The 12,570-nt window shown below is 29.4% G+C and overlaps 1 protein-coding gene across 1 annotated transcript in view; it reads left to right on the top strand.

Moving 5' to 3' along the window:
• Window positions 1–12,076, top strand: part of LOC105622584 — a 15,059-nt gene extending 2,983 nt beyond the window's left edge. Inside the window, exons 2-6 of the mRNA XM_012204001.1 lie at window positions 7,523–7,817; window positions 8,002–8,046; window positions 9,587–9,876; window positions 11,489–11,698; window positions 12,038–12,076. Of these exons, the coding sequence (XP_012059391.1) occupies window positions 7,526–7,817; window positions 8,002–8,046; window positions 9,587–9,876; window positions 11,489–11,698; window positions 12,038–12,076 (876 nt within the window). The 5' untranslated portion in view covers window positions 7,523–7,525. The remainder of the gene's footprint in view (window positions 1–7,522; window positions 7,818–8,001; window positions 8,047–9,586; window positions 9,877–11,488; window positions 11,699–12,037) is intronic.
• The last annotated feature ends 494 nt before the right edge of the window (window positions 12,077–12,570 follow it).

Genomic DNA, 12,570 nt, shown 5'->3' with positions numbered 1-12,570 from the left:
AGAGAGAGAGAGAGAAGAGTATGGAAAAATGACGGAAAGATATGGAAAAGATGCGGAATAGGGGCATAAGAGATGTAGAAAAGATGCGAAAGTAATACGTAAGTGATGCATAAGTTTTTCCTATACAGAACATTTCGATTTCTATGATTTGAAAACTATAGACACCTATAGCTATAGACCGTTATATAACTAAACGTAGATTTTACGGTGAAGAATTTTCTGTTATAAACCTTTCGAGTATTCCACATAGAATACTATTGACAGCTCATAGTAAATGCATCATAAAAATTTATACGAGGAATTGAATAACAATCGAATTCCAAGTTGTTCAGACAAGCGTGCGATATAGCTCAGAGTTAGGTTATTACTCCATAGATCTTAAGTTCAAATCCCATCGACATATTTTTTAAAAATATATGTATAAATGTACGGTATATTTCATGCAAAGTGAATATATGAAATGAATATATGAGGATAAAAAGTATTTTATCTTTTATTTTTTATATTTACACCACATTTGCATTTAATAAATAGGTGTACGATAGGAAGTGATATAGAAAGATGAAAAGAAACGATAATGTAATAACAATAATTATGAAAGGAAATGAAGAATTAGTTATAGAATTATAATATTCTTTTGTTAATTTAATTCATAATTACGATTAAAAACGTAAACCGTAACTATTTCTTATCAGTTTTTATCGATTTTTTAAAATAAAGATTCCATCATTTTTTAATATTGCAGATTATAACAAATTATTCATTTAACACTATAGCATACGATAACATCTGATACGTCAAATCTGAAAATATATGATAACATTTCAATATAAAATATAGAGCATTTCGTGAAATCACGAATCAAATGTCCTGCATAAAATGATAAAATAGTTGTTTTTCGTTTTTTCCACCGGATTTTATTTTTTTGTAAAGAATCAGAAATTATTACTAATGCAAAAGTAATGCAAAAAATGTTGCATTGTCGATTTCTTATAATCTACTAAAAATAAAAAACTGGGAATAGTCCTAGATGCGAATAAAATAAGTCAGACATAAAAAAAATAAGGTGTCTCAATCGGGCATAATTCCAATTGGAATTACACACAAGTTGAAATGGACACATCGTGGTTTCACTGTTTATCTCAATTCTTTCTAACTTACATCTGTACTGTTAGTAGAGCTTCGCCCTTTATTCTTCACAATTTTTTATTTCTTATGTAGGTAATGCTGCGAATTAATTTTTAAGATAAATTTCTATCCGATAAATTTTAGTTAAAGAATGACTCGCTGCTCGTGCAAATCAAGTGTAGGATGACCGCGAAGGCTATGCATATCATAGACCAAACAGTGAGTGTCATTTAACAATAAGGAGAACAAGATAGATTGCCTTTAACGCTCAGTAGGGGAATATATACGGTGAGTTCGTCGCGCGTGGCTTACGAAGTACTACTTGACTTTAGGCTTGACTTTTTCAACTTGAAAATAGCTTCCTTTAAAATGTCACCGTTATCGAGTATAATTTGCTGTATACAATTTCGGCATATATGCCGAGAGTTCTCGCGAGTACTAAGAAACTAATATGGAACTTTGAAGCTAACAAATTATTGGTTAAATGCAAATACCTTTTGCGAATACGATTGCAAACTTATACATTGCCATAGTAACGATTACACTTTAATGGTAATAAATGGGTAAATACACAATATGGATAAATTCGTACGATAATAAGCAGAATTGAGTAGTAACTAATTAATAAATTAATAATTAAATAAAAAGAGTTAAAGAGTTTATTTTTAACTTAGTATAATTGACTAGTTTTATATGAGTCAATTTTTAACTTAATGTAGTTACTTTTTAATTTTAATTTATTAATTGTTTTTATGTTAAAGTTTTTTTATCTTTTTAAATGCCTATATTAATTTCTATAAAATCTTAAATATTAAAAAATTAATTTAGAAGAAGCTTAATGATTGTGTGACGTGGGCGTAATGCTCATAATACCTAAAGATAACGTGGATTGAGTCTGCATTTAAAAAATGCTATCAATATTGTTACATTATATTGTCCTTTTATATTTGATAAACAATAAAAAAAGAATAAAAACTTTTTATATATATATAATTTTCGATGAACATGCAGATATAGACAAAACAAAAAGAGATACAAGATTACTTACATTTTTACATTTTATTTTTTTATAATATAAATATCAAAATATGAAAATATAAAATATAAAATATGTAAAAATATAAAATACGTAAATACATAAAATACTAAAAATCAGTTTTTTATTGTACAAGAAATATCTTTGTTGTTTCATAAAATTTACAATTAAAATATTAAATTATTTGATGATCTATATTCTAATTGTTTTGTTATTTAAAGTCATAAAGTCAGATTTAAAAAAAATTAGAATATTCTGATTTAATAAAAATAATATTTTCCAAAATTAACTTTTAATTAAATTGAGTTAATTAGTCTTGACGTAACTTTAACTGAGTTAGTTTTTTGTTCATTCAATTTTTAACTTAATTAAATTAATTTTATAAACCATTAACTTTAACTTAACTTTAATTTAATTAAAAAAAACATTAACTTATTCAACCCTAATAATAACTTTATTCCTACACAATTTTTTATTTCTATTCATAATATTATCAACAAAATAAATGGAATTAATTCTATTGAAATGTCTATGCAATTCATATTTATCCGTGTAAAAAATTAATTTTTATAGTAACTTCTATCACACATTTTCAAGTACTGTTTAGATACTAATGCGTAATGTGATTAAATCAATAAATGTAACAATAAATATAAGAAATTCTAGAAATAGCATGCGAATTTTTCATTTTATGAGTTAAATTTCAATTAATGCACATATCCTGTTTTATACTTATGCTTACGCATTTGTATAATTCATTTAGACTGTGTCTCTACTTGATTAAGTACATGACGATCACATAGGAGATATATTTTCTCGGTCTTGTACAGCATTGACACGACAATGTATCTGAGATATCTGTTAGTTTCTTATTGTTCCATATATGCCGCTTCGAATATATTCATTGCTTCTTCATTATAAATGTTGCAAATAAATAGCAAACGTGATGTGCATTCTATTCACGTTTATAGAAATTCCAATGAAAATAATGGAGTTTCCACGTAAATCATATTAGATTATTCGATTTAGTTATTTACTAGAATTTAAACGTGTATGCGCGCACGAGAAATAGAAGGAGAGGAATACGATGCGGTAAATTATAATGTACAGCTATTGATTAATTAATATCATTTGTACATATTTTATATAATTATTTTGTTTCGAGATAAAAAAAAGAAAAAGTCCATGTTAAAAAATACGTTTGTTCTCTAAATTTAAATTAACTGAAAATAATATTATAGGTAATATAAATATTTATTTAACATTATGTATTTGTTATTTGAAGAAACGAACAAAGAATAAAAACGATATCACTTGCACGAATATAAATATATATTATATAAAATATATATATATTATATAAATATATTATATAAAAAAATAATATTGAGAAGAAAATAAAAAAATTTTTAAGTGAAAACTTCATACTTTTTTTATGAAATTTGAAGCAAGAAAATTCTGTCCCATTGTAATAGACATTTCATTTTCACTACAAGCAACTTCTGTTAACTTCAATAAAGTTTGAACAGCCGTTTTAGACAATAACTATTACAGCTTATTGACCAAAAGCGATCCCGGATGAATTGTCTAAATAAAAGATCAATCTTGCGGAACAAATAAAAGAATACTGCAATGTTTTCGCTCTCGCACACTTATCTCTTGTAAAAATATCACTCGATTCTCGTTTATGAGAAATAAGGATGCATGTCCACTGAGCGTGTCAATCGAAACATCTCATTTTATTGTTTCATTTGCCATGCGTCAAATGAACAATAAAATGGGAGGCTTTGATTAAATCATGATGCGGACGGATGACATGAGATTTGCTTAGTGGAAATGCACCCTAATAGTCGAGGAACGATGTAAGTTTACTGCAAAATATAATCTAAAGAGAACTGTTTTCTTTTTACTATTATTCATTTTTTCTTTATGATTATTGTTCCCAATTGTTCCCCCTATTGTTCCCAAAGGAAGATATCGAAGATAATATTGTAAAGTAATAAGTTGAAGTAATAATTGTGGATAATGTTATTAAAATATTATTATGATCATAAATTTAAGAGACAATTTATTTTATACTTCAACGAAGTTAAAAAAAATTTGTCAAACAAGCCATGTATCCGATAGAAAGCAGTTTACTTATAGTAATTAGCGTTCCTTCTCGCTATCAATTTGATGGTAGCAGATATCGCACATCCAGCTGCCGTGAACAACTAAAACTGATATGGAGGTTCTATAATAAATTGATAGTCGGTAATCGGAAGTCTTGATCAGTCTTAACTTAGTCGTACAAGTTGGTTATTAGTCAACTTCATCGATTAAGACTTAGAATTACTTAGAACTTCGAACTACTGACTCATTGTGGAACTCCGGACAGGATGGATGGGTGGATGGATTTACAGCAGTTACTTTTCAATTACATATATATCCGGTATATTTGTATATGTTGGATTGAATGAAGTGATGCAAAATGTATTAAAACGGTTTATACTGTTCATCATGAAAAGATCTTTTTCAACGAATTTGTACATTCATGGTAACGTCACCTTTCACGACCAGTGCATTTCTATCCTATAAATACAATTTACACGCAAATCTTCTTTGCATTCAACTATAAAGTAGCTTCCAAATATAAATCTGTTTTTCCGTAAAGTACTTGAAGTACGTATAATATATTTCAGAATACATATCGTAAATAACTTCGATGTATATATTTTTTGCTGTAAAATATACTATTCAATTATTATGTTATTTTAGAGAAAATAGAATCACTTGATATTTAAAAAAGTTGACAACACGAGACGAGCAAAAAAAGATTTAGAGAAAGAGAAGATAGAGATCATTATTTGCGTAATAGAAAGAAATATCAAATGATATATTGAGCAAGGAATCATTCTAGAAACTTCCGATTCGTGAAGTTGGAATATCGATTTTACTCATTCGTCTTTACATTATTGTGAAACAACTGCAGGATTAAAAACTGCAAAGCTTATGAAGAATCGATTATTTACGAACGTTCGTGTTTTCAGGGTAATCTAGATAATCGAACTTTCTCACGAGTTTGCTACTTCTGTTCGACTTTACGTTTTTGGACTGTTCTTATCGGTAAATTTTTTTCATGAATCTTCAGTGTAGAATGCTGATGGTACAACCGGCTATGAGATTCGAGCAAATCGACATATCTAACAGTGCTGATATAAAGCTTGAATATGCATAGACCGTTCTCCAATATATATTCCCTTGAAATATTTACTGATGAAAACACATGTTGCTCGTTTCGACGCTCACGAAACGGCAGCTTAATAAATCACGATCAAATGCATTATTGTAGTCCCGAACATCTATGTATTTGAATAATTTTTTTTAAAGAATTATATTAAACTTAAGCATATATTTAATATAATATCAGGTGTGGGAAAAAGTTCGTGGCGTTTTTCCCGTTAGATGGCTATTAAAAAAACGCCACGAACTTTTTCCCACACCTAATATATAGCAAACTCTTAATTCACCAAAAAAATTTCCATATAATAAAAAAATTTTTATTATTTCTATTATATTCTATTATACAAAATATAAATCAGAAAATATGTTGATTAATAGAATTATAAAGACGAGTTCAAACTTTTCGCGAAAAGACAATTTTCTATTTTTATTCAATACATGTAAAATATGTGTAAAATTAAAATTATTTTGTTTTATGTAATTTAATATACCTATTATTAAATTTGCAAGCTAATATTTGTAAAATAAGTTGTAAAATATCTAGTGAAGTAATTATTATATTAGGCTTATAATCAATTGCAATAAAAATTCAAGTATATTTAAATCATGTATTTGAAGCATGTGTGCGGAATATATTTAATTAAAAAAGCACGTGTCATTCTAAAGAACCTCAAATTCTGATTTAAAATCTGATAATAAACGTACAGTGTCATATACATCATGCTTCATGAGAAATCAATAATGAATAGATAAATTTCGCGTGTCATGCATACAAATGCAGACAATACAAGCTCCCTCCCGAAAAAGTGCAATAACATTCAGTGGTCCACTGGTGTAATTCGATTGCATTTTAATAGCAATACACGTGCGTAATAATCATGCAGTGCACGAGCGTGAAAGAAATATGCACTTGGGGGAAAAAAAACAAAATCTCGTTAATTCCCAACATCCTATAAAATGATTATTCATAAAATGTGCGAAATAAAGCACGTTAGCACAATGCTGCATTGTTGGAATAATCATTAAATTAAGCTAAATATGAGACAAAGTGATTGACACTTTTTATACAATGCAATTTAAATTTCAATTCAATTTCAATTTAAATAACTTTCTATAAAGTTGATCAGACATTGATTAATTCATCCATGTGTAACAGCAAATATGTCGTATATACAGAATGTCCGATAATGACCGCATAATCTGTCGTGGGCGACTAGAATGGATTAAACAGAATCGGAAAATCCTCTATTATTTTATAATTTTTGCAATTTTTTTTTAGATATTCGATGAATAAGAAGTCTAAAATTGATGCATAAGATAATTTTAAGATATTTTTAAAAGTTCTTTAAGAAATAAAGTTCTTTAAATCGTTTATAGTGTTATTGTTACTTAGAAGTAATTATTTGTTGTTTTCTTGTTTTTTTTATATACAATTTCTCGAAATTCGAATAAAAATTCATACAGTAACAGACAATTTCCCAAATATTAATCAAAAAAGTCATTTGTAAATTTTTACTTTAGGCAACAATTTGTGAAATAATAACGGTTTAAATATGGCCAATAAAAATTGTAGCGTCCGTTCTAAATAGTACAACTTGCTAAAACTTACTGCAAGTTTAATTAAAATTGATGAAGAATACATAAAATCTTCTTCTTGTTCTCAATTAAGATATATTTAATTTATTAGAAGTTTAATTATCAGAATTCACAGAATTCGAAATTCCAAGGCTGAGATACTCTAAAATATAAAGTATATCACTGTAATAAAAAGATAAAGTTTATTAATCTTTTTGTTACTTCATTAATTATACACAAAGAATATCTACACTGAGAGAAAAATGTTTGGTATTTATAACTATAATTATAATCATTTTAGGTTGCCTGTATTATATACATTTGTACTGTATTATATACATTTGTTGCTAGAACTATATACATAGTTACTATTGTTATTATTATAGCAGTAATAATCATAATTATAGTAATATATAATTATAGTTACATACAAATACAAAACATTTTTCTCTTAGTGTAGAATCAAAAAACAGAAGCAGCTCAATAAAGAGTAGAACTTTTGTAACAATTTCTTATGCCTATCAATTACCGCAGTTTGCGATTTCGTTGTTTTGATTTTAGAAAATGCGCTCCGCGGCCGTGTGCATCGTCTTTATTCTGACATATACAAGCGGGTCGTTTGTCGCGGGTTTGCGATACATTGATCCACAAGCAGGAAGTAACGGTGACATCGGCAACAAACGATTGGACCTAACTGAGCCGTCATGTGACGAGTTGCGTGCCATGTGGAGATATACGAAGAGGCAGATCAGAGCCGCTAAATCCACTAACGGATACCCGATGTACCCATTCAATTCCAATTTATGGCCGCGTACCGCAGTGTTTCCCGATCGCATTAAATTATCCAGAGGACGAGGTAAGATTTTTTACGTTTTTCAGAAACACGAAGCGTCGACGGAATTTAGCAAAATTTTTCTAAGGATTCGGAATTTTGCCTTTACTGTCCGTATATGATATATGAAAAAATAAAAGTAGGTTTTTAAACGTAAGATGAAAAATTTACAAAGATTTAATAAAATTGGTTGGCTTTTTTTGCGCAGATATTGTCGCACCTACACGACTGAAATTACGAGAAGAATTGGAAGGTAAGCAAATTTTCTGCATAATTTTTCAACTTGTATATTATTTAATAAATGTAACATTATATATAAATTTTATTTTGAGAATAAATGCTATTTCTCATCAAATCACTTCGTAGAAAATATTTATTAGACAACTCGATAAGAATACAATTTATCTATTGACAATAATAAAAATTCTTGCACGAATCGATGTATCTTTTTCTCGATATAAAAGAATACTGTAATCATTCTGATTCGTAAAATTCATGAGAGAAAGAACACATGCGTTTTATCGATTTTGTGAATCGATTTCATCGAGTTATGCATCGATAGAGTTCATGAGTTGCAATATGAACCTAGCAGATTGTAATGCCATCTTGCAAATACATCATACATATAGGTCAAGCGCGCCACTTTATCATATACGCATCGAGCACTTACGTTAACGAGTATACATGATTCAGGCTAATTATCGGGAGAATGTTGGTTACCTGTAAAGTGCGATAACATCACAAGTTCGAATCGAGCGCTTTGACCGCATCTAAATCCGATTGCCTGTGCAAAGTAATTACGCAATTAACGTACATTGCGTTCAAATTATTTAACTTCTTTTTTTGCAATTCTTCAATTAAACGAAAATTGGTTAACTCCTTTCACATTCGTGAATTTGAATATTTTGAAAAGCAAAGCATTTTTGAGAAAAATGTTTCAAACAAAAATTGTAGACTTCAAAAAGATCTATTTATTGATCCGTTTGACTTTGTCACGAGCTCAGGTCAAGATCAAATCGATTTTTTTTAATGGGTAAAAACACCCTATTTTTTATTCTAGAATAGCTGATGTTAAGAGCTGTCCTATTTTTGTTCATTTATGTAACGTGTAATATATGAACTCTTTGATCTGAACAATCAGTGGGCGTCTATCATGGAACAAGTTAGAATAGATTCCGTTCGAAATTATTCCGTTTTCACTAGAGAGCACAATAGAAATCTAGATAATTGAACAATTCCGATTGGAATCCATTCTGAATAATTCTAAGTTCCCTGATGTCGCTCATGATGTCGAACGCATGTCTCGATAATTTTAACCAATTTTAACTCCAATGTTATCCGTGTACGACTGTTATTTCGAAAGAATGTGTTGTTAATTTATGATATTTTTAATTGATTTATTCTGAATCATCAATTTTTTTTCTTATAGAAATTTGTTACTCTAATTAATGATTTAACAAGCTCTCTTTTTCTCTAAAAAAAAAGAGAGAGAGAGAATAAAGAAGTAAAAAGATTCGATTTATCTCTCAGATAATTTTTAATTACATGGAATTTCTTTTAGGAAACATATTTTTTCTTTTCGACAAGATTACATTGCAAAAAACTTGACTAAATAAAATTAAAAATGCTTCTATATGTATTTTTCGGGCTGAGTTTATGACTCTAATTCTTTATTTTCATGACGATATTGATTTCCGGGCAAAAAAATAGGAATTATTTACATTGTGCAAAATGGTAATTGTAAGAAAAAGAGGATAGATAGGCAGAGGAAGTGAAGAATTAATAATTTATAGGAAGACATGCTGGTCGACCGCGTAGTCGGGCCGCCGGAAGTGCACCAATTTATGGAAGGATGGTGCACAAGGCTCCGGCAGGAAGTAGATGGCGAAACGCGATGCGGGGGCCTTCGCGTATGAGAGTCATCGAGGATCTCTCGCGACATTTTGGGACCGTGAGTACGGGACCGTTCAAGCCAAATGTTCAAGAATCTAAATTTCGCGGCGGTACTCCTTCGGTTCCTCAATCCGGTAGATTTGAAACACTCAAGAATCTCATCCAGGCCGAGAGAGCACGCGAATTACAGGTCAGTTATCAATTCTTTTATTAAATGACTCTTTTAATTTTTTTAAAATAGTCTTTGGACATTTATCAATGTAAAAATTGTATCATTAATTTATGAATGCAAATTAGTTTAATTTATTGCACTTCAATTATATTAATATATAACTGTAAAATAGTTATAGATTAAAGCGGGGTTTTTTCGTCCATGGCAATTTCGACCATATAGTATTTATGTTTCTAAACGCGCAAATTCAATATTTGAAAGTAATATTTAGTACTGCTTTTAAAAAGGAATTGTGTTCATGAAATGTAAGCACATTACTGCAAAGAAAAATAGTTTACTGCCATAATTGAAGTTTCTGTGATTAAAGTTGAAATTGACGGAACCTATTTATCTGCAGTTTTTAATGAAGTGAATTTATCATGATCAGTGTTTTATTTTGAAAGCCTAAAGTCTGTTTCCTGTAGCTGAACTAGTACATTTTTGGAATTATTTATGAAGTAAAATATATTTATATGTTCGATGTTTGACGAAAGCGAAAAAGAAAGTTATCTCTCTAGTGCAATCTAGAATAAAAAATAAACCTCTAATTTACTTATATATATTTCTACATATTTCTATACGTATAAATATGTTATACGTATGTAGGATGCGGCGCTAAAATCTGGAAAATGGTTTTTTTTTTTGAAAAAGCTTTTTATTTAAACCAATATTCACATACGAAAATGTACTTTTATACATATATTCAGGAGTTCCTTCAAAATCTTTTTACTCAATATAACCTTCCTAGGCCGCTATTATCTTCTTGATTCGGTCTCTGAATTGCACACGCGGTCTTTAATTGAGCGTGGTTTATGACAAATGTTGTCTTAACAGTATTCCGGAGGAAAGCCACGGGGTGTCTCGTCTTATTAGTAACCATTTGTGAACGATACTTGTGCACGCGTGTCTATGTGTATAAAGATCATCTATTCAGAGGTGCCAAAGGATTTACGGGTTAAAGGATTGATTTAAGGATCGCTGTCTTGTGATCCATTGCTAAATGCCAACGTTTTATGAATCTTGCCGTTCACTTTATCAGAACAAGGAATGCTACTGCTCCTCCGAAGGACTTCTTTTACATAACTCTGTTAAGAGAAGAAAGGGTGTTTGGAGAGAGACAAGGAAGAGGGGGAAGAACAATCTCCCATATTTCGCTTACGTTATAGCCCGTGTTCTCTCTGTTCAAGTTATCTGGATCTATTTTATCAAATAGTCTATTTGATAAAACAATTATTATAAATACTACGATATCATATTTTCCAGTGAAGACTTTAAAGATCCAAAAACATCCAGATAACTTGAATAGAGACATGGGCTATAAATAAAATATGACAGATTGCTCTTCCTCCTCTTCCTTCTCTTCTAAACACCCCTTCCTCCTTAACAGAGTTTAAATAAAGAGAGTTCTCCGAAGATGCAACTCAGTATCAGTTCATTCCTCGTTCTATAAAGTAAACAGCAAGGTTCACGAAACGTTGGCAATAACAATGAGTCATCATGATAACCCGCAAATCCTTTGACACTTCTGAAGAAAACACTCGTGAAAGTCTCAAAAGTATTGTTTAGATCATTTATATAATATATGTTTTAGGAGCAACATATAGCTGAAGAAATAAAAGAGAAAGCCTCTGGTTTTAGAGGCAATAAAGACCTAATAAATGAAGAACAATTATTGAGTAGACAACAATTGCGAAAACAATTCTCCAACCCGTTGCCACCCTTAGAAATGACACCAAAAGTCAATTATGATTACAATCAGCGACGTTATAATAATCCTCCTAACATTGGTCAAGCTTGGTCGGTACGTTCTTTTACTTCTACATAAAAATAAGCAAAATAGATTTCTAAGATTCTATTATTGCTTTTTTTAACTTTTCTTAAATGTTTTATCATAATTTTTATGATCTCGATTTAATTAAATTTTGTAATAATTTTGATTATAACGTATTTATTACAATATTGAATAATTCTATTATAATTATTATAATTGTTTCTTCCAAAATAATTTTCTCCTTTCAAATTTTAATATATTTATATATTTCAGATCATATAACATTTTATTTCGTATTTATATTTTATTACGATTTCTATATTTCTTATATCTTTCAAATAAAAATATTGTTATATTCTTTTTTCGCAGAGGAGCGGCCCTCTCTCACGAGAGTATATGTCACCTTAAGGTGCTGCGAATTGCTGTGAGGAAACGGTACAAATTCGAAAAAACTGCCGCATGCATACTGGTGTTTCTGACTGTTTTGCACGACGCAGTTACAGCCGACAGCGAAGCTGCAAGATAAGTGTCGTTACTTTTGTTGCGAACTGCAACAAGAGAAACGACATTCATCTTGAAGATCGCAAATGTTTTGAAGAATCTGTGGCTTCTGGATCTCTGCGCGAACTTTTGAAAAATCTGTGGCTTCTGGAACTTTTAAATCTTTATGTCAATAGTAAGTGGAAATCAGAAATTTTAATCTAATATTGGCCGAAAAACCCTTTTAACATATATGACGAAAAGAACAGTTTTCTTCCGTATCGAAAGTTTTAATCTTAAATAAAATTTCAGAAAAAAAAAAGAATATATATATATATATATATATATATATATATATATTATATACATATATATATAGACACACTACTTAACGTAAGTTAAACTTACGTTACAAGTAAAGT

Source organism: Atta cephalotes (genome assembly GCF_000143395.1).
Source record: "Atta cephalotes unplaced genomic scaffold scaffold00047, whole genome shotgun sequence".
NCBI classification, from domain to species: domain Eukaryota; kingdom Metazoa; phylum Arthropoda; class Insecta; order Hymenoptera; family Formicidae; genus Atta; species Atta cephalotes.
The sequence above is the reverse complement of the archived record's forward strand: the minus strand, read 5'-3'. Positions and strand labels throughout refer to the sequence as shown.